This window comes from Zootoca vivipara, chromosome 6, assembly GCF_965207765.1.
Source record: "Zootoca vivipara chromosome 6, rZooViv2.hap1.1, whole genome shotgun sequence".
NCBI classification, from domain to species: Eukaryota; Metazoa; Chordata; class Lepidosauria; order Squamata; family Lacertidae; genus Zootoca; species Zootoca vivipara.
In genome coordinates, this window is record NC_142589.1 from 5390654 (window position 1) to 5414115 (window position 23462).

Sequence of the window (23462 nt, forward strand, 5' to 3'; positions counted from 1 at the left end):
AGTAAAAGTCAACAGTAAAATCTAATTTTTAAAAAGCAAAAAGAAGAAAACCAACAGATAAAAATATCCATTGTAAACTAAATCTGCAGTTTGAAGTACACACCAGCCTTTTATGTCTCAGTAGACTTGCATAAACAGGGCAGGAATAAAAAGGAAGTTCCAGAGTGTCGGGACTGTGACGCTAAAAGATTGGAACATTATGTGGCACTTGTAAAAGTGGCTGAGTGGGTACATTTGTGGTAGAGTGATCCTTCAAGTAAACTGGTCCCAATAGGATAATGGCTTTATATTCCAATAGTAACATCTTGAACTTGGGCTAGTAACCAATTGGCAGCCAGTGTAGAACCCTGAGTACGGGTGTTAGATGCTGACAGAATCCCACTCCTGTAAGCATTAAATACAGCACCGTGGTTGCTAACTGCAGTTTCTGGACCAAGCTAAAAAAAACCCCCTCATATAGAGCACATTGCAATAACCAAACCTTCAATGTCAGAAGGGCAACCCCACCCAGGGCAGGCAATTGGCTGATTTCTCATAAATGGGAGACAATCACCCACAGTGTCCCGGCTTGCTGGGTTTCAAGCTCAGTTTAGTTTCCCTCATCTATCCCATCACTGCAGCCAGGAACTGGTTCAGGGCCTATGGAGCCTCTCCTGATTCTGGTCTTATGGAGAAAAAGAGCTAAATTTCATTGGCATGTTGATGGCACCTTGCCCCAAAGCTCCTCATGACCACTCCCAGCATCTTCAAGTAGCTATTTAAAAGACCATAAATTCTTTAATTAGTGAAAGGCCTGGGAGAAGAGGAATGTTTTTGCCTAGTGCCTGCAGGTGTGTAATGAAGACACCAAATGGGCCTTCCCGGGGAGAGCATTCCACAGCATACAAATCAGTATGGCTAACCTGATCCAAAACACCCACCCACCCCACTCACACACAAAACAAAGACCACTACAGCCAACCACAAATGAACAACCATATCCTAGGCCAGGGGTCCCCAGACTAAGGCCTGGGGGTCGGATGTGGCCCAATCGCCATCTAAATCCAGCCTGCGAACAGTCCGGGAATGAGCATGTTTTTACATGAGTATAATGTGTCCTTTTATTTAAAATGCATCTCTGGGTTATTTGTGGGACATAGGAATTCGTTCATATTTTTTTCCAAAATATAGTCCGGCCCCCCAAAAGGTCTGAGGGACAGTGGATCGGCCCCCTGCTGAAAAAGTTTGCTGACCCCTGTCCTAGGCCAACCCCAATATCTCTCACCACCAAAGGAACACAAGTGAACAGCAGAGAACCTACACAAGTGACGCTGACAAAATACCCCACATATATTAAACAAAATAGAAACATCATCACCCGACCCCACCCCCTCCCCCATCTACCTCTTTTCCCCTTTTCTTCCCAATGTCTCAACAAATAAAATTGATTTGTAAAAATGTTATGTTGCACATATCTTCGTAAACCAAGGAAACAATAAATAAATAAATAAATAAATAAATAAATAAATAAATAAATAAATGGTGAGCCACCGCAGAAAAGGCCCATTCTCATGTTGCCACCCTCTAGACCTTGCACAGAGGAGGCACACAAAGAAGGGCCCCAGATGATGATCACAGGGTCTGGTTTAGTTCATATGGAGAGAAGTGGTCCTTGGTATTGCTGTCCTGAGCTGTTTATAGGTCAACATCAGCACTTTGCGTTAGGCCTGGAAACTAATTGGCTGCCAGGGGAGTTAGGCCAGATTGACGTTATGTGCTGGAACAATCTTGCCCCAGTGAGCAACCTGGACACTGAATTCTGCACCAGCTGAAGTTTCTCAACCATCTTCAGAGGCAGCCCCTGGTATAATGTCTTGCAGTAATCTCACCTAGAGGTTACCAGAGCATAGACAGCAGGCGCTAGGCTATCCTTGTCCAGATGGGCCTCTAAGCAAAGCTGATGGAAGGCACTCCAGGCCACCCAAGCCACCTGAGCCTCAAGTGAAGGGAATTCAGGCTCTTTAGTCAGAGGACTGCAGTGAAGGATGTGGAGAGAGTGGTAACAAAACCATTCACTCTCCAAAGCATGGAAATTCAGGCTCAGTCAGTAAAACTTATTGGCCGTTTCACTTCAAGTTACCCACTTAAATGGTTTTTAAAAGAATTAAGCAGATTTAGCTATCGGGTCTGTTGATGGCAGTTTAGCTGAACAGAGCCTCCATGTCCATCAGCAGTGTATCTCTGATAATCAGATGCTGAGAATGAACAGGGGGTGGTCATCACCTTGACACCCTGCTTGGGAGTTTGGCTGCAGTTTCAGATAATGCTAAATCCAGTTCCTAGAGAGCTCTACAGAGTGTGCTACAGCACCCCCCACCCCACCCCAAATCAATTTATTTATTCTTCAGTTAGCCCTCTGGGATCCACTGGTTTTATTTTTGTAAATTGTTGTGAGTTTATCAGCGTGCACAATGCTTAGTTTTATCTTAAAAGGATTAATGGTGCTCCTTTAAGTGCTTATTTGGAGATATTCCCAGTTTGGGGAAATTGTATGGAAGGATCCATTTTGAACCTGAAGGGTCTTTTAAAAATTGTAAAGGGAATGTGTTCACAAAATCCTTGATGCAACAACTCCCCAACCACCAGTTTGAATAGTATTATGCAGAGTTGGTAAGGAGATCCTCTGTGGGCAATTACTGTTTCCTTGCTGGTGTGCTTTAAGCCCCTTTCTGTTCCCACTGCAGATCATTCTAGCCATTCTGGTATCCTGGTTGCTGTGCTTCATCTTCACGGTGACAGATGTGTTTCCACCTGATAGTACAAAGTACGGATTCTATGCACGCACAGATGCTAGGCAAGGAGTGCTTTTGGTAGCTCCATGGTTCAAGGTTCCTTATCCATGTAAGTGTATTTAGCAAGCACTTAAGGGAGAGTTTCCCACAAAGCTTTGTTCTTTGATACAGTTACTCCAGACTTTCTTTCTGCACCTTGCATGAGTACAGAAGGAGTTACCTGCTCACTGGCATGTGTTTGCAGAAACGAGTTTGTGATTCGGCTCTCAAGTTGCTGCCAGGTCTGTGGTTCAGCCATCCAATATTTCCAGTGAAAAGGGAGCAAGGCTGTGAAAGATCTCTGCCTTGGCGATCTGCTGCCAGTGAGACTAGAGACAATGCTGACATAGCTGGGCCTGTAGTCCAAGGCAGTTTCATGCCTCTGGTTTAACTGTGGCTGATGGTTCTCTTGCTGCTATGTCAGCTAAATAAACCCCTTTCTCTTTGGCTACACCGTGTTTGGTAGGTCAGTTCTGAAGACAGATTCAGCTTTAGTGTTTTATTTTTTAAAAAAGAACAATATATATAATCTAAGATAAGAGTGGGCAACTGGCAGATGCAGTTCTCAAGGCAATCTGGTCCAATGGCCTCTGGTAAAGTTTGCCCATGCTTCCACTCATGAGGAAAATAGACAGGTTGCATTAGATAAATATTCCACATAATTTTTATTCTCATTTTTGGATTTTTAGAATGTGATGTGCAGGTCAATCTATCTGTATGTGATGCTAATAAAACTGCTAGCACATTGCAAAAGCTAAGCACGGCATAATATGGTTTCAAATTGGGCTGTGTGTTGAGATTCCTGCATTTCAGGGAGTTGGACCACATGACCCATGGGGTCCCGTCCAAATTCTGATTCTATGTAAATGCGTGTCGGAAGCCTTCCTGAGTAGATGGTACCGATTTATTATGCTGGCTGTCTACATATGAAGTGTCAGTTTGTGTGGCATGACTACTGTTTTGAGAAGAAATGCTATTGCCCACCCCTAAAACCCAGAAATTGGCCATCCTATGAGCCGAGAGAACATTTTATCCCTTAAAAGTCACTTTGCTTTAAATACAGTAAGAAAGATTATGGGTTTTTTTCCTTCACAGTTCAGTGGGGATTACCTACAATATCAGCTGCAGGTGTGATAGGAATGCTCAGTGCCGTGGTTGCGAGCATCATTGAATCAATTGGCGATTATTATGCCTGCGCGAGGTTATCTTGTGCTCCTCCACCACCAATCCATGCAATAAACAGGTGAGCCTCCTGGAAAATACTTTGCTTCCTTCTCACCCTTTGCGGTGCCCCATTTCCCTGGATTCAAAGTCCTAACTTATTTCATGTTTTGCAATATTATAGACTTGTGGGACCAAACAATTCAGAACTGTAGCATATATGAGGATGAGTTTGCATGTGTGTGCCCATAACTCGATATTGCAGCATCCATTAGTGATGTTGATGATCAAACTACCTTAATCGGTCAAATCCCACAGGCAGATTTCATATCACATTGCCTTACTTCTAAGCTATTTTCACTCGGGACAATTACACATTCATCCACAAGTCAGAAAGTGTTGATTAATCAAGAAACGGTTCTATGGTCATGTTTGCACTGAGCAGCCACAGAGAGAAAATTACTTGGCTGCATCCTTCTCAGTCATGTTCCACCTGATTCTGGTACTGCATTGCCCTGCCAAACATCCAGTTTGGCTTGGCTTCAAAATATTTGAATTGGCAGGGTGGTGAGCTGACCAGCCAGTTGACTACCTCTTTCCCTCTCCCCACCATGACTGTAAAGTTCAGGGTATCTAAATACTTTTAAAATATAGAATCAACATTTTTTTTTGATATGGTGCCTTTCCATAAAAAATATGCTCAAAGCACTGCGCAATAGCAGCGGGAGCACATTGCATAGCAAAGATCAACAATCCTGATAACAATTGCATAACAAAAATAATATGCAACAATATGTAAAAAAATACAACATCAGTGCAGTGACAAATTCATACAGAACAATAATATATAATATAATAATGCATACATAAAAACAGGCCATTCAGTAGATGCTATAATGAAAAAGAATCATACTGAGAAGCTTGACATCAATTCGTGACCCCTATGCAGGAGTGAAAGACAATAGCAGAAGCTTCATATGTAAAGACAAAAGTTAGTGTGAGTTTCCTTAAAACATGTTAGGCAGCTGGAAATGACACGAGGAATCCAGAAAGTGAGAGTTGACGAGAACTGCAGAAGGGGCAGAGATGAAAAGGTCATGAAGAGGGTGTCTCTAATGGGCTTGAGTTTTCTTGGATCTTTCTACTGCAGGCCAGAGATGGTGTGGCTTTTTCTTTTTGCTTGTATGAGGTGTGTGTGTGTGGGGGGGAACTCTTTGTTTTATTTGTAGTACAGTTGTAGCTTGGAAGTCGAACAGAATCCGTTACGGACGTCCGTTCGACTTCCAAAACGCTCAACTTCCAAAGCACAGCTTTTGATTGGCTGCAGGAGCATCCTGCAGCTATTCGGAAGCCACACCAGATGTTCGGCATCTGAAAATCATTTGAAAACCAGAACAATCACTTCTAGGTTTTGATTGTTCGGGAGCCGAAACGTTCGAGTTCAAAGGTGTTCAGCTTATGAGGTTCCACTGTATTCTATGTTACAAATGCATAAGAATACTTGACCAGTTGATGACGTATTTAACTGTCAAATACCCAGCCCTTAACTACAATGGCCGGTCCATAGCTGCCAAGTATCCCGTATCCGCCGGGAAAACCCCTTTTTTCTCACCGTTTCCCAGCGGTCTCCCGTTTGGTGGAAAATCCCGGTATTTTCCCTTTAATTGGCATCTGCCCGGCGGCCATTTTTCTGGTGCCGCTTTGCCCTTCTATGGGCACCAGAAAATGGCGGTGCCGGCACCGGAAGTCGCTTCCGCGCATGACCGGAAGTTGCGTGACGCGACTTCCGGTGGCGCTTGCCCTTCTATGGGCATCAGAAAATGGCGGCGCCGGAAGTCGCTTTTACGCATTTTAGGTCATGCGCGGAAGCGACTTCCGGCGCCGGTGGCGCCATTTTCTAGTGCCCATAGAAGGGCAAAGCGCCACCGGAAGTTGCGTCACGCAACTTCCGGTCCTGCGCGCGCTGCCGATCCCGGATCTTTACGACCCGGACTTGGCAGCTATGGGCCGGTCCTGCTTGAGAGTCAGAAAATAACTACTTGTGTTTGCCTGGCCTCGACTGGTTTTCATGCTTTTCTAACATGCTATATAGCCGAAACAAAATTAAAAATTCCTTCCAGTAACACCTTAAAGAGCAACTAAGTTTGTTATTGGTATGAGCTTTCGTGTGCATGCACACTTCTTCAGATACACTGAAACAGAAGTCACCAGACCCTTATATATAGTGAGAGGGTGGGGAGGGATATTACTCAGAAGGGTGGTGGGAATGGGTGATTGGCTGATAGGTGTGGTAAACCAGTTGGCAACTCTTTAACGACTGTAGCTGGTCTTACAGGAAAAAGCAAGGGATGAGATGGCTTTATCATGTATAATGAGATAAGAATCCAGTGTCTCTATTCAGACCCGGTCTCTCCATGGTTTTAAGTTTGGTAATAAGTTGTAATTCAGCAACTTCTCTTTCCAGTCTATTTCTGAAATTCTTTTGTAATATTACAGCCACTTTGAGATCTTGTATAGAATGTCCTGAGATTATATAGCGTAATCTCAACCTTTTTCTTCCAATTGTAGGGGCATTTTCATAGAAGGCCTTTCCTGTGTATTAGATGGAGTGTTTGGCACTGGGAATGGATCTACTTCCTCTAGCCCCAACATCGGAGTCTTGGGGATTACGAAGGTACATATCTGTTCAAATAAGCTTGAGATTTATCATGGTGGGAGCTTCCCCTGCACATGCTTAGTGAAGACAGAGAGGGACTTGCTCAAGAGTTAAGTTAAAGTTGTACATAGAAAACACAGTCTGATTGCTGGGTTGTTGTTATTATTTAAAAATGCACCCTCTTTTTTGTAAGTCTTGATGAACGCTTGGGGTGTGATTAGTCTCCGGCTTGCATACTTAAGATCCTTTTAGTGTTGGTTAGTTACCCCTTGTACTTGCAGTCAGAGTACTTAAAGATCAGTGAACATGTGATGTTTCACGTGTCACTGCATGAAAAAGCTGGACTCAACTCTCCATTATCATTTGCAGATATAAAATGGGATGGTTGTTCCCACTTAATTTAGTGGAATGCTGGGGTGTGGTGAGTTAAAATGCTATAAAAGTCACATGTGAAACCCCTTTGGGATCTAACAAGTGCCAACACTGATGATATTGCAACACTTGTTAAAATTGTATTTTTATTGTATATTGAATTTTTGTATATTACAAATCACACTCTTTTTGTGTGTGAAGCAATACATAAATTCGACAAATGTAATCTAAATAGTTTCTGATGTTTAGTTCCAGTAAGATTGTTAAATTATATGTATCAACTGCACTTTAGTTTGATTTGTATGAAGACGTCATTGTTTTAATAGTCTTGTTAGACATTGCCTTGAAACTCACCATAGTAGGTGGTACAGAAATACTTTTTATAAATGAAATAAATGAGCTGTGTATATGCATACAGTTTAATATCCTTGAGGAATGGTTTGCAGGGAATGGAGGTGGTGGTTTCAGCATCCCCCCCTCCCCCCCCACATCTTGTGCTGTAAGTTGTATTTCCATCCACCATGTTTTATACATGATGGGGACAGACAGGTGCTTAAAGACACAAGATTTCTAGAGTCATGTGTAGCTCTTGGCCCTTAAATCTTCTTCTTTTAAATCTTCAGTGATTTGCTTGTGAAAGTCTGAATATGAACATCGCCATCTACTGGATGCAATTGTTTTAGGTGGGGAGGGGGAGGTTTCTTACAAAAATACTGTACAGTACAGTACATGGAAGTGCAGTAATGGGTTGGCCCCATTTCCATAGCCTAATATTGGCGGTCTGCAGTTACCTAGAGACCTGTCACATCTGTTTTACCCTGATCTCGTAATTTCCAGTCATGGATCAAATCATTTCTGAACATGGTACAAGCAAATGTTATAAAGGCACTTTATGTATTACATGTTTACTTCATAAAATGCATACACTGCTTGATTGTTAAAAAATAAACCCACCCTTAAAGTGGTTTACAGTTAAAACATACAAAAAGTTAAAATACTAAAACTGATGAGAATTCACATCAACTTTCTGAGCATCTGGGCTTCCCTAAACAACAGCGTTTTTAGCAGGCACAGAAAAGAATACAGTGAAGGCACCTGCTTGATATCAATAGGCAGGGAATTCCAAAGTGTAGGTGCTGCCACTTTATACATCCCCTTAGGGCAAAATGTCTGGTGGCGCTGTGGGTTAAACCACAGAGTCTAGGGCTTGCTGATCAGAAGGTCGGCGGTTCGAATCCCTGTGACGGGGTGAGCTCCCGTTGCTCGGTCCCTGCTCCTGCCCACCTAGCAGTTCGAAAGCACATCAAAGTGCAAGTAGATAAATAGGGACTGCTCCGGCGGGAAGGTAAACGGCGTTTCCGTGCGCTGCTCTGGTTCGCCAGAAGCAGCTTTGTCATGCAGGCCACATGACCCAGAAGCTGTCTGCGGACAAACGCCGGCTCCCTCGGCCTATAGAGCGAGATGAGCACCACAACCCCAGAGTCGGACACGACTGGACCTGATGGTCAGGGGCCCCTTTACCTTTAGTAGAAATAAATGCTGTTTAAGGAAAATAGCATGGGAAATGTTTTCAGAGAGGTATGTTCTGCCAGTGCAGCTTGCCTTTGTTCGTAATCTTTTTCATTGTACAGATAGCAGTAAATAAAGCAATGGGAAACTGTAGTGGAAGAGGCCTTTGCCCCCACACAGAGCATGACTCAACTCAAGTGAATGTTGATTGTCACATGGACTCTGCTGCTTGTGTGTTAAACTGTCAGCGCAAAAACTTCGCAAGGAATTGATTTGTGCTTCTCCTGAGAAGCTTTGTTTCGTGCAAAGCATCGCTTTGTTCAGTTGTGCTCTTCAAAGAGTGTAGCCCCAAGTAATGGAAATGGCTGTGTGTTATGTAACTCTACAAAAATAATATTTTTGAACTAAAATGCCCCAAAGCACGAATCTGTATTGCCAGGTCTCACATTCAGCTGATGTGGAATGTATCAAGTGGCTTTATCAGTTTGCTTCCACTGATGAATACTGGGAACACATGATAACATAACACTGTCTGTGATGGCTGACCTGTAGTATCATCATGTCAAGTGATCACATGATGACTGTGGCCATAGGGAATCGGCCTAGAGTGTTCAAAAAATAAAAATAAAAAGTTTTAGAGTTGCTGGGGTTGTGGAGCAAGGAAAAAGCCAAGGTCAGGCAGTTTTCACCAAACAAGCAGGAGATGGTGAGGTTTTGTTAGGATATCCTTCTAATAACAGAGGCTTTTAATTCTCTGGGCCACTGAGTCCCTAATCTGTTTTCTCTGCAGCTGTTGTTGCAGCTACTCCTAGTCCTTCTCCTTCACTGCAGTCACTGAGTTGACTCACAGAGATTGTCCTGTGGCTGGCAGTGCAGTGCTCCAGTAATTAAAAAAGGCCACCTGCATATTGATACACAGATCTCACCAAGCACCCTCCCTATTGAGGAGGATCCTTCTTGTTCTTCAGCAGAGAGTCATCATGAACAAGTGAGCCATCAAGTGAGGAAATGGAATATTGCATTTAAATCAGCTGAAGATTATATATTTTTTCCAGAGTTGCTGAACTACAGCACCTGTCAACCCCAGCAATCACAGCCACTGACTGATGAGTGTTGTAGTTCACCAGCATCTGGAGGTTTCCCATGTCAGTTTTACAACTTTGTGATGGAATCACAAGTTGTCATCATGAACAAGACAGTGGAACAGTCTCCCTCAGGTGGTTGTGGACTCTCCTTCCTTGGAAGTTTTTAAGCCACCTGTCATGGATGCTTTAGCTGAGATTCCTGCATTACTGGGGGTTGGACTAGATGACCCCTGGGTCCCTTCCAACTCTACAAATCTATGATTCTAAGAGCAACTACCAGAAAGTGTTGTAATTTTTCTCCCTTTTTGTTGTGTGATTCATAGGTTGGAAGTCGGCGAGTGATTCAGTACGGGGCAGCGTTCATGTTGCTGCTTGGAATGGTTGGCAAGTTCAGCGCCCTCTTTGCATCCCTCCCTGACCCAGTGCTTGGCGCTCTCTTCTGCACTCTCTTTGGTATTTGAATTTCCCTCCTTATATTTTTGCCTGCTAGCAACGAGCTCTAGGCATAGCCATGACAGCTGCCACTTCTCCAGCTGTCAGGCGAGTCTCCTGTCTTTTCTCATGGACTTGCTTGGGGGGGAAGCATAGCTGCCAACTTTCCCCTTTTCTCAGCATAAGGGAATTTCCCTTTAAAAAAGGGATAACTTGGCAGCTATGGGGGGAAGTGCCTTCCAAATGCTCACTTTGATGTCTGGTGATGCTGCTTCAGGGTTCAACCCACCTGTTTGCATGAGCTGAAAGGATCAAAACCTTAGTAGACTGGCACACATGCCCCCCCCATTGTATAGCTGCCAAGTTTTTGCTTTTCTCACGAGGAAGCCTATTCAGCATAAGGGAAAATCCCTGTAAAAAAGGGATAACTTGGCAGCTATGCCCCATTGTTTGTTAGGCTGCTGAGGAATGCTGTGCAGTTTTACAGAAAGAACTGATGGCTGTGGTCTCCATCCACAGTTGGAGGCAGCAGTGCTTCTGAATACCAGTTGCTGGAAACCACAGGAAGGGAGAAGACAGTGGGTTTGCGGGTTTCCCACAGGCCGCTGTGAGAACAGGATGCTGGAGTCTGGACTAGAAAGGCCATTGGCCTGATCCAGCAGGCTCTTCTTATATTCTTAAAACGTAATGCACAACCAAATCCAACAATTTCCACATAAACCATAAAGATTAAAAAAAATATGTAACAGTGACAGCAACAACTCCAACAACCCACCCTAAACAATACCCCAGCCCAACATAAGTCTTCAGTCTATCAATGTATATTTATGCACCCTTAAGTGAACATACGTCTCTTACCTTCTACAAAGATGGAGGTTGTTTTTGCTTTTTAATGGAAGGGAAATACTGGTGGTCTGTGTAGTATTTCACATTGCACGCTGTAGAGACTAAAAGCCTGTCCTATTTGTTCCTGTTCAGGGATGATTACTGCAGTCGGACTGTCTAACCTGCAGTTCATAGATTTAAACTCTTCTCGGAACCTTTTTGTGCTTGGATTTTCTATGTTCTTTGGACTGGTCCTTCCAAGTTACCTCCGACAAAATCCACTTGTCACAGGTACAAAATTTCCCTTTTTCTTATTCTACTACATGTATTGAAATAAGCTTATGCTGAAACATCTTGTTCTGAACAAAAATGCATTTACACAACCCATGTGGAAATGGATTTTGTAAACATTTCAACCGGTACTGTCAGCTGGGGCTGCAATTGTTAATCAGTCAGCTGGTATAATTACTTAAAGCTTTAATTGCAGACGAAGATTTGGTTTGCTAGCCATACTCTGTGTTCTAGAAGGCCTCATAGGGCAGCCCTGAAAGAGACTTTGGTCACTTTCCCCATGGTTAATAAAAAATATCTCTTAAACATGGATCCTCCACAATCCTAAGAGGCTTTTTCAAGCTTTTTGAATCTGGTAAGAGAGCTTTATGGTATCTACTGTAAATTACTTTGCACTCAAGTGAAATGCCCAGGATATTGATAAAGACACATTTATTTTGTTTTATTTAAAAAGAAACAAAAAACTGTAATTAGTTAATTAGCCAACTGGTTGTAAGTCCCTGGTTGTAACTGAATAAAGATGGGTTGACCTGCCTGTTTGTACAAGCCCAGTTCTGGGAGCGAGGACCCATCTGCATTTTAGGCCCTTTTACAATACTGTATAGATCTTTCCGCAGATTAATGGGGAACATACTGTTGATGGATGCACAATGCTTTTTCTGCTTATTATTATTTGTTGAATTTATATCCCACCCTTTCTTCTGAAGGAGCCCAGATCCACAATTTGGGGTGGGTGGGTAAAACATTCTAGAGCAGTTTAAACATTATAAAAACAATGACAATTAATAACGCCTGAAAGCAGTTACGGTTAAACATTATTCCATCCGGTGATGCCAGGGATGCCAGGAACAGTATCCCTTAGCCATGAAATGCCTGGGTAAACAGGAATGTTTTCAAATTCTTCCTGAAAGCACCTCACTAGAGAGGGCATTCCATAAACTCGGGACCACCACTGATGGCAAGGGCTAAATAGTTAAGAACAAGTTAAGAGCTGGGAGTCTGTTAGGCATGTTTAGCCAGGAGAAGAGACTATCATATAGGAAAAGGAGCAAATTCTTTTTCTCCTGTTCCAAAGGATTGAAACAACAGGTTCAAATCAAAAGAAAAACGATTTAGACTTGGAAGAACTACTAATGATTCTTTGACAGTGTAAGATGTGGTGATCCCTCCGTTAGAGGTTTTCAAGCAGAGGCTGTAGTAGTAAATTTACTGCACTGGTAGCAGGTGGGACTAAATTTCTTTTTGAGGTCCCTTGCAGTTCCATGAACCCAACTTATACTGAGTCAGGCCATTGGTCCATCCAGCCCAGTACTGCCTACTCTTAACTGGCAGCAGTTTTCCAAGATGTCAGGCAGAGACCCTACTGCTACTTGCTACCTGATTCTCTGAATGAGATACTGGACCTTGAACTGTCTGCATCTAAGGCCTGTGTTCTACCAATGAACTATAGCCCTTTCCTAGTTGGAGGGGAAATTGCCTAAGGGCTGCCCCCCTATCCTGGCCTCCCAACTGACTTTTGAGTAGTGCTGTACATTGTGTCCATGTGAGGGATGGGGTGGATGGAATAACAATATATATTGTTTTAGTTCTATTATTGCTTAATTACTTTTTAATGATTGTCTTTTATATGTTTTTAGCTTTTTGTATTTTATCTGAGACATTTTAATTTGTGCACGTTTCCTTGAGTCTCTGGTATGATGATGATAAATATATGAGCATTGCTAAGCAATCCACATCGCCAGGTGTTTGTGCTGTAAGGACAGTCTGACTTTGGCTCCTGAAATTGTGTGTATGAATATGGCAGCTCTTCACATTCTGCTCTAAGTCTCTCCTCCCCTTTCTATTCTTGTAGGAATAGCCAGCATTGATCAAGTGTTAAATGTTCTTCTCACAACAGCCATGTTTGTTGGGGGTTGTGTAGCATTTATTTTAGACAACACCATTCCAGGTGAGTAGTGCAACAGGCTGCCTTTCCCCACTCTTTTCCTCCCCTGCCTTCCTGTTAAAGACACTATGGCTCTTGAGGCTGAAAATAAGCAGAACAGCCACAGGTTGACAGAGGGCACAATCCAACAGAGCAGATCATGTGCTCTTGGGGAATCCTCATTCATTTCTGTGTCACTCATGGGTTTGTAGGTCCCCTTCTACTGCCCTGAGGCAGCTGGAGCCCCTGTGCACAATTGCACGAGTATCACTTTCTAGGTATCCTGCTCAGGCTGAGGGAGTGGGGCTAGCTTTCCTGTGACGGGCTTAGAAGCACATAAGAACAGCCTGCTGGAACAGGCCAATGGCCCATCTAGGCCAGCATCCTGTTCTCACAGTGGCCAACCAGATGCCCTAATGCAGGCATGTCCAAAGTCCATTTCGGGGGCCTAATCCAGCCCGCCGGTTGGTTTAATTCAGCCCCTTTGGCAGTTTATTTCCTGGCATAAAATCCTTTTTAAAAAAACCCTCAACAACTTCAATCCTAAGCGCAATAACTTCGGGGTAAAATCCTAAAAAAAGGTCAACAACTTCAATCCTAAAAAACCCAACAACTTTGGTTGGCCCTTAGGTTGGTCCTCACGGCCCTTCACTTCATCAGATCTGGCCCTCTTTGAAAAAAGTTTGGACACCACTGCATGGGGAGCCCACAAGCAATATCTGAGCACAAAAGCACCCTTCTTTCCTTTGGTTTCCAGCAACAGGGGAGCATTGTTGCCTCCAACTGTGGAGGCAGAGCACAGCCATCATGGCTAGCAGCCACTGATAACCTTCTCCTCCATCAATTTGTCTAATCTTTTAAAGCCATCTAGATTGGTGGCCATCTCTGTCTCCTGCAGGAGAGACACAGGCGGCTCTATGGTCTAAACCACTGAGCCTCTTGGGCTTGCCGATCGGAAGGTCAGTGGTTCGAATCTGCACAACGGTAGTGAGCTCCCGTTGCTCTGTCCCAGCTCCTGCCAACCTAGCAGTTCGAAAGCACACCAGTGCAAGTAGATAAATAGTTACCGCTGCGATGGGAAGGTAAACGGCTCTTCTCCCTGCGCTCTGGTTTCCGTCACGGTGTTCCGTTGTGCCAGAAGTGACTTAGTCCTGCTGGCCACACGACCCAGAAAGCTGTCTGTGGACAAACGCCAGCTCCCTCAGCTGAAAGTGAGATGAGCGCCGCAACCCCATAGTTTCCTTTGACTGGACTTAAGTGTCCAGGGGTCCTTTACCGTCCTTTAGTTTAACTCTGTGTTGCATGAAGGAGGACTTTCTTTGCTCTGTCCTGAATCTTGCAGCATTCAGCTTCATTGGGTGTCCACGAATCCTAGTGTTATGAGAGAGGCTTATGTCTCTAATGTTCAGCTCTTGATGCTGCTCTCTCCCTATCCTTCTGATACCCAGGAAGCCCCGAAGAAAGAGGAATCCAGAAATGGAAGAAAGGAGTGTGCAAAGGCAGCAAATCCATTGATGGCATGGAAACTTATGACTTGCCTATTGGCATGGAATTTGTGAGGAAGTACAAATGCTTCCGCTTTTTACCCATCAGCCCCACCTTCATGGGCTACACATGGAAAGGCTTCAGGCAAAGCAGTGGCTGCCAGGGCACAGAAGAGGAGGACTCTGAGGCCACTGTATAGCCCCTGCTGCTGCAGCCCCTGTCGTCTAGCTGTAGTGACAGACACCTCTGCAGTTCCTTGCTGACCCTTGTTTTGTTTTATGTTTTTTGTATTTCTGCATTTTGAATTCTGGAACCAGAGCCGAAACAGATTATAAAAAAATAGCTTTCCTATTGTGGACAGTGATAGCTATCTATAACGTCTCTCTATAATTACATTGTTCTTTTTGTTCTGTTCTTAAGAAGTACTGTTAGAATTGCTTTTCCTGATTTTGGTGGGGCAACTACTGTTTCTGTTGAATGTTTAATCCAGATCCAAAATTGGTAAATATTGTAAACACAGTGTTCAAGCAGGCTGTGTCTTTCCCATTTTATAGCTGATACATTCCATTTTTTTTATTTAACTCTCATAAGCCCCCAGTCATTTGTTGCCATTATCCTGGCAAATTATACCAAAGTGTTCCATACTAGACAGTGCTTTCAAAGCTTCCCAGCATTGTGTATTGGATGTGCCAACAAGTGGTGCCTTTGCACGAGTTTCTTTTCCTAAGAAAGTGACATGGCTCTGGGGTGCTCAATGAGTCCTAGCTGAGCATCTTTTGTGGACAGGCTTTACTGGGGCTTTGCCTCTGGCTGTCGTCAAATTGCACATCCCTGAACCTGACAGATTGCCTAAGCAGCTCACTGTCTTGCATCCCTGCGGGCCAGTCTTTTTAAAGAGATATTTATTTAGCACCCAAATGCACTACTTCTCAATGGAGAACCGAACTATCCAGTTGTCTCTGGATTTGTACTGACCTGCTTCATGCAGTTCTGCCTGTCCCAGAAACATCTGTCAGTTAATGTTGCCTTCTTGTTTTCCTTCCTTTCTGAGCTTTACATGGGACCTGCTTTTAAAACAAGAGAGACCGTGTGTGCATCACTGTCCACTGGGTGGTTTAACGGGTATCGGGGGCCCACTGTGGGTGCCATTCAGACTCTTGATTTTTTCTTCTTCTACTAGTCTTGGCTCTGACATTACATAGCTGTTAATGCTCATCATGCATTTATAATTGTAAAAAAATTATCCCTGTGTAATGTTCTTACTGTTGCAGATTAGTTTTTAGACATCAGCATTTTGTTCCTTTCTTATTGTCGCCCCCCGATGTGGCCCAAAAGGCATTTTTGAAGCTGTGGAAAGATTTGTTAAGAGATTTGTTAGAGAGGCATTAGGGTAAGTCTTCTCTCAAAGCCTGTACTCTCAAAGTCAGTGTGATCTAAGGTGCTCCTGATTTGTATCTCTCTCTCTCTCTCTCTCTCTCTCTCTCTCTCTCTCTCTCTCTCTCTCTCTCTCTCTCTCTCTCTCTCGTTCCCAAAGCAAGTACTGTACATTTGTTGTCAGTTTCTCAAGCATGAGAGACACTCTTGTTGATTACTGAGGCTATTAGGGTTTGGGAAAGGTGTAAGGAGCTTCGATGTATCAGTATTGAATGGTGGGGAAGGGAAGGGAATCAGCAGGTGGTGGGTGTTTCCTACCATTTCAGTGACATTTTCATTGTATAGCTTTTCACACCAGGGTTATTTCCCCTCCTCTCTGATCTTTCCTCAGAGACCTTGCAGGAGTTTGCTGTCTTGGATTCAAACCAGGTATCATGAAAACCAGCCCAAAAAGTAGTTGCTTTAAAAAAAAATTTAAAGGTTACATTGGGGCTGTTGCATGAGCTCCAGAAACTAAGGCCACAATCCTGTGCATACTCACCTAGGATTAAGCTCCATTGGGCACAGTGGGACTTACTTCTGAGTAAAAGCACAGGCGCAGCATGTTTGCTTTCCACCTTTATTTTATGAGCAACCAAAGAAAAGGTGGGTGGAAAGGAACTGCCCTCCCATAGGTGGCTTATAATAATGCAAAATGCCAAAGCCAAGATTTTCTGCGCACATTAGAGCGGCCTTTGCCAACTTGGCGCCCTCCAGATATTTTGTGCTACAATCCCCTTCCATCCCAGCCAGCCTGGCCATATGGGAATTGCAGTCCAAAATCTAGAGGACACCAGGTTGTCAAAGGCTGCATTAGGGAGGCAAATGTTGTATATTCGTAACATTGGCAGAATTTAGTATATCCTTGTTTGGGTCATTTTTTGTTTGCTAAGGTGCCAGTTGTTTGTTTATAGCAGAACTGAAGATGTCACTGAATGTGATGCACTGCTGTGATAACACACTTCCACAACTTCCCCATTTGCTTCAGTAAAGGAGTAGATCTCAATAGATTGGCCCCAGCACAGTAAATAAGAAATGTGGGCTGTTACATGTGCCCTGCCACCAGCTGTGTGGCTACAGCTATCTTGAGTAGCTTTCATAGTCTGCTAACAACTGCAAGGTAAGCACCCAACTTCTTCAGTAGCCGCTCAACTATGTTTAATGCTAAACTTCTCTTCGAGGGACATGCAGCTAAGAGCTAGTCCATACATCACACAAAAGCCAGGGGAAAAGGCATCCAAGTGACCCACCCTTCTCATCTCACTTCTGAGTTTTTAAAATGGAGTTTTACTGCCCGCCTGGGATGTAGAGCTATGGAATGAAACGTTTCCAGAGTCTTGCAGTGTTTACAAGTGCAGTCTGCTTTACTCTGCCCACCCCACCCCACCCCCAATATATATACACTGAGAGAGATGAGGCAGGTTCACTTTGCAGGGCAAAGTGGTTAAAGCGAAGGCCGTGGCGGATTTTCTCTTGCAGAAGCAACCACAAGAGGGCATTGCAATTGCTTCTGCTTTCAGAAAAGATTTTTGACAGCCTGGATGTGGAGCAGGTGCTTTTGCAGTTGTGGCAAGAATACTTTGTTGTTTTGAGAAGAAAACATGCTTTTAACTTTGGAGAGAAGTTTGAGAGTCCAAGATAGGAAAGTGTCGTGAGATAGCCGGTCTTGGGTAGCATTAAGAGTAGGAGATGGGAGTCAAGCACCATTAAAGCAAAAGAGCACAGCAATGTTCTTTCACGGCTCCCATTAATTTCAGTGATGTTGGACACATGAATTTCTGGTAGATGGCACCCCGTGTTAATAAGTGGGAAGAACCATAATCTGCACCTTGTCCACCTCTGGGACCAAAATGGCTTAGGACTGTATTCATAAGAGAGAGAAACTCATTTTTCTGGATAACCTCCAAGGCCTGTGAATTTCAATTAAGGTATTTGAAGTACCTTTTCTTAACTTTTCAAAGTAGTGTATGAACTTCAGCTACCAGGCATTAGGCTTCAACAGCATATATGCTGTGTTTGGAGTTGATCCCAAACGGTTAGCTCCTTACAAGTATCCTAGCTGGAAGGAAGTCAGAACAAGGTTGTGATGCTTTGAATTGTGTGTTTATTGTAGCCTCCTATCTTTCTGCTATTAAACAATGCTGCCCAGACAGATCACCTTATGAGAGAGGTTGGGGGAAATCACTGACAAATTTCAGTTAAAAGAAATAAATATTCATGACTAAACCATCACTGTCATGTCAAAGATCTATAAAAATATTGAAAGCAAAACAATTTCTGAGCTTTTGTATTTAAAATAAAAACCTATGTTATTTTTTTTTAATTAAGTACTCTGGCTAAGATTTATGAATGTCTCTTGTAAAATTATGCCTCTTGAATTTATATTTAATGGTTAATTTTATCTGTGATTGAAAAAAAGTATTAATCAGAATAAGATGCATCAGGGAAGGAGTTTTTAAATTTACACGTCGATTTGTCTTAACATCCTTTAATACTAACTTTCAATATGGCAACTTTGTACATGAATATTGCAGTATTCTATTTCCATAGACTTAAAAAAACAACACACCCAACAAGTAACATTTCCACCCAGGATAATAATTGTCATAGGTTTCCTGGGCGGGAGTGATATGATTGTCATGACAATGTCATGTGATAGAATTTCTTCATTGACGAATTGCTAGTGATTGTTTATACTTTATTTACCCATGCTTATGTCCTTTAAGTAAAAACAGAGAGAAGTTATTGATCACCTCTCTCTCGAAAACATTGGTACTGGTAACAGCATTGCTTGTGCACTAGCAATGGAACAAGTTGAGCCCAGAGCAGGTCCAACCCTGATACAAGATGCATGGCCATCTCACAGAGTAGCTGTTGATTCTGACTACTTTTCAGGGGGTGACACTGTGGGTGGCATCCACACTCTGGCCCCCGGGGGAACAATCCACAGGGACATTCTCCTACTTCCATGAGGCTTGTGAAGGAGAACCTTGCTGCATTAATTATTGTGTGTATGTTTGGAGTGGGGAGGTGAGAATGCCTTTTGAATTTTCTGCCTCAAACACTAAAATGTCTCTGGCCAGCTCAGGTTGAGAATTAGAAAGAGATGCTAATCAGATGCAAAGATTAAGCAATCAGACCAAAACATGTCAACCTCTCACCGACGGCACAACTAGGCTCTAGGCTTCTATCAACTATGAAGTGCCAAATGCTGATGGCATGCATAACTTCAGGCTTCTTCCCATGTTATGGTTAAGGACAAGGAGCATCCTTAGAGCCACTCACCCTCTCTGTTTTTTCACCTTGGTGCCTCCTTGCTTTCAGCCCAATCCCAGCCATGAACTCTGCAGGTAGGGTTCCTAAATGATTCCTGTAGGAGTCGATGGGAGGAATTGGGGAGAGCCTATTGGTCAAGAGCTGATGGTTTAAAGCCATTGGCTAGCCTGAGCCTACTTCACTGGCTGAAGTATGTTTTCCACATATACTGTATCAAGGTGCTCCAAGGATGCAGCTGCTGAAGGCCCCTCCTCTCTATTTGGCTGCTTTTGCATCCCTGGAAGAAGAATAACCCAGCCTAGTGAAGGTGCTTGTGGGAAGGCATATGATAAGGCTGCTTGCACACACTTGGGGTTTCAATAGGCCCAAATTCAAAACGGGCCATCTGGTTCTCGACCCCAGGTCCCTTCTCTTTTGTTAGATGCAAGGGGCAGAGCCTCAGAAGTGACTCCCATCTCTTGGGCAGGCCTGCATCCCACTTTCCCCTTTGCTCAGTGCCCAGAAGCAGCCTCCTTTCTCTTTACACCATAAAGTGGAGAAGCAGCCCTGTGCCATCGGACGTGTGCCTGCATTCCAAAGTGACAACACAACTCTCATCTCAATATGCATGACAGACCAGCACAAAATGGCCTTCTCCCCCTTTTTTCCCCCTTCTCCAGTAGCCTTCTTGAACCAAAAATAACCAACCATTCACCATCAGAAGAAGGCGACGTTGGGAGCAAGATTCACTCACCATTTGTATTTTGTATTGTTTTCTTTTGCATGGTGCATATCTAGAGTTTCTCGCTCAAACAGTTTCTTAACCTGCCTGGACAGAGGAGAGCAGACTGCTGGGGCTTCCCATTTTGTAGCGGTAGATCCTTTCTCATCTGTGCTGTGAGACAGCCAACATGCTCACCGTATTTAGCTTCTGCCCATTAGTCTCTATAACCGTTATAGTGCTGGGCTGCTTTAAGTATTGAGAATTCACCTTGAGTGGCATCAAAAACATTCCTGTCTGGTTATAATTTGCTTGTGGCTGTGATTAGTCATCAGTACATATTTGATAGCAGAGAATTCCCTTGTGCATTGCCTGACATCTTTCCAAGTGGACCATCTTGCTGTCAATCCAAACTTGAGTGCATCTTCTTTTTCTCCTCTTTGGTCTGTTCATAATAACAACTTTTGATGTAACAAACTCTTTGACTGTTTTTTAGACAGTGGGGATAAATAATAATATTTTTTCCCATGAGGTTTTTTTTTTTTTTGGTGAATGACTTTTGACTGCACAATCTCATGTTACAAACCAAGTTGGGTTTTTTCCTCTGAGATGTGTAATTCTTTTATTGAGATTTTTATGAATTTTGTTGTGTTTTGTTGGGATATTTTTTTTCTAACATTGCTTTATTAAACGTTGAAATATTTAAGAAATATGTAATATTTGGACCAGATGTTGTGAATAATAGTAGATAAATGCTATTTTATTCTGTATTTTTAAAAGCTGTTCAGTATAAATAAAAGTTGACCTAGATGCAACTTTGCAACTGGACTGTCGTGGTCATTCTTCTGGGACAGAAGAACCAACATTGAGATGAACAGATGGCCAGCTCACTCCAAATGTTCTTTTTGTCTCTGCACTACACTAGCAAACTCAACAGGTTTTCCTCTTTACAGGTACTGTAGACTGCAGTACCTTGGACAGCTACATCAGGAAAAGCCGGAAACTGGGTTTGCCTCTCTCTAACCCTTCAGTCCTCTTTTGAGTAATAACCTGGAGCTTTTTAACTTCAGTTTTCCCCCAGCATGGTGCATATCAAATAGATTAATGCAATTGATTCTTGCAGTCCATGCACTTAGGACTTCAACCAGGGGCCCCTACAGAATGAAGATTCCATTAGCCTTAAGGTTATTAAGTGCTGAACAAAATGTGTAGCAAAATAATTAAACACAAAGTCATCCCTGCAAGCCTCCAGAAAAAAATAAATCCAGAAATTGAACCAGCTTCTTCATCCTATATAGAATGCCTTGCAGAGTAAAACAGTAGCTCACCTTGGTCTTGTACCACTATTTTTGAATAGATGTACTATATACAATGGCAAATGCTATACTTTATATAGCACCACCAGTGTGTGTGATGTTTTACAGGGTTCAAGAGGGCAAGTCCTTGCCCTGATGAGGTGGTGACTGCCAGAGATTCTTTAGCTGTGGTTCCTGCACTGCAGGGAGTTGGACTAAATGCCCCTGGATTAAGGGTTTTCCGGAGTAACTTGCTACCTCTTGCTTTACTCCCCCCCCCCCAAAAAAAAATCCTGGGATTGCTGATCTAGTCAAATTAAGGGATGGATGAATTGTTACCTGATTCCCATAGCCCCAGCCTGTTTTTTCTCCTCTTCCCCTCCCCCTGCCATACCAGGGATGATGAAAGGTGCAGTCTGAAAATATCTAGCGGGACACAGCCCCCACATCTCTGTCCCAAATAGTTTCCTGCAGTGCCTAATGAGTTGGGTCAGCCCTGGTTGTATGTCAAAGGACAATAAAGATGGAGTAAAAACTGATATTTTAAGAGTGATGTATTTGCAGGATGCTTAAACAGGCCTTGAATAGCTTTTTCTGAAACAATGCCTGTCTGATAAGGCTCTCTTCCATTTGGCTTTCTCATTCCAAGTGGGAGTTAGCCCCACTCCCCACAAAAAAGCAAACCTGTTGTTAGTCCAGGGACATGTTGTGTGTGAAATATTACCAGCTTCCCTCTCAGGGCTGTCTCCTACGTGAGCTGGCTCTCTAGAAATAGTTCACAATTTATAGAGACAGCTGACTTAACAGTTTCTCATCCATTCCAGTTAGTCATTTCACTTCACTCTTTGCCACCAAGGCCCCAACTTATGCAATCTTAGCGCTCCCCCCCCCCGTGTGTGTGTGTGTGTGTGCGCGCGCTCTCTCGCACGCGTGCTTAGGATCCGTTTTCAAGAGCCACAATAATTTAGCTATTCCCAGAGGAAATAGTTGGCTCTTTTGTTAATATTTTGGGCAACAATACTGGATGCGACTTGCCCAAATTGAGTTCTAATGAATGTTTAATGTGACACTGTAGAAAAGGAGGCCAGACTGATGGCAATAAGAAAACAGCCCTTTGTGGAGGAAAATAAACGGAGGGTTTTTACTTCCCTCGCAATTAGATACTTGATACGGAGGGCAATCAGCACACACATGAATGATTGTGAATACTGCGAATTATTTCAGCTGAGAGGCACTATGCAGGAGCTTCAAAAGTGTGCAGAATTAATGTCAGTGCACCTCTTTTATAGGTGGGAAAGCAAGCATAACCTTGGGAAACCTTGTTTTTCTGACTTGGGTTTCCTGAAGTTCATTCTGTGGAAGACTAGCAGTGATTTTAAAAAGGTTCACTAAAGAACAATAGGAGAGGATGTTTTGCATGTTTAAGTCCCTAAGTGGGAGAGGCTTGTAGTTCCTGCTGTGATTATGAAAAGCAGCATTTTCCTTGTGGCTTCCCAGGTGTGGAACTCCTCTCTCCCCATCAGCACAACAGAGCCCCAGTTGTCCCCTACACTGTCTGTGTTCAGCATCAGATTAAGATGCATGATTTTCACCAGGTTCATAGATCTAGGTGATGTTTTGTTAACCCGCTCCCCTTTTAATTAAAGTTGTGAATCTATGGTTCATCCATGGAGCAAATGCGCTCCTCCACAGTCACCTGGGCACAGGAGGGCAGGGAACAAAGGAGGCAATCAGAAAGGTAGAGTCGGGACTCACAAGGGTCACCCAACCCCCTGTAATGCAGGAATCGCAGCTAAAGAATCCCGGACAGGCGACCATCCAAGCTCTGTTTAGAAACCTCCACCTTTTGAGGGAGTCTCCTCCACTGTTGAACGGCTCTTAGTGTCAGAATGTTTTTCCTAATCTTTAGTGGAAATATCCCTCCTTGTCATTTGAATCCATTGGTTTGGGTCCTCTCGGTCTTCTCAAACGACAAATGGCCATTTGGATTCCAATGGCAAGAAAGGAGATTGTGACTCAACATTAGGCAAAACTTTCCGTTGAACAGTGGGGTGGACTCTCTCGGAATCATAGAATCGAAGAGTTTGGAAGGGACCCCAAGGGTCATCCAGCCCCCATGTGGCGGACTCTCTTTCAAAGGAGATAGTCATTGCTCGAGAGAATTGCTGTAGACCCTTCGCATCTTGGTCATCACTTGTTTGATTTGCTCCCATCCGGACGTCGGTACA

At 43.4% G+C, this 23462-nt stretch overlaps 1 protein-coding gene across 4 annotated transcripts in view; it reads left to right on the forward strand.

Moving 5' to 3' along the window:
* Nucleotides 1-18293, forward strand: part of SLC23A2 (solute carrier family 23 member 2) — a 78574-nt gene extending 60281 nt beyond the window's left edge. For all 4 annotated transcript variants that reach the window (XM_060276384.2, XM_035117372.3, XM_035117374.3 and 1 more), the window contains 7 exons: nt 2724-2880; nt 3906-4053; nt 6540-6645; nt 9917-10046; nt 11004-11141; nt 12994-13089; nt 14514-18293. In XM_060276384.2, coding sequence (XP_060132367.1) covers nt 2724-2880; nt 3906-4053; nt 6540-6645; nt 9917-10046; nt 11004-11141; nt 12994-13089; nt 14514-14749 — 1011 coding nt within the window. In that variant the 3' untranslated portion in view covers nt 14750-18293. The remainder of the gene's footprint in view (nt 1-2723; nt 2881-3905; nt 4054-6539; nt 6646-9916; nt 10047-11003; nt 11142-12993; nt 13090-14513) is intronic.
* The last annotated feature ends 5169 nt before the right edge of the window (nt 18294-23462 follow it).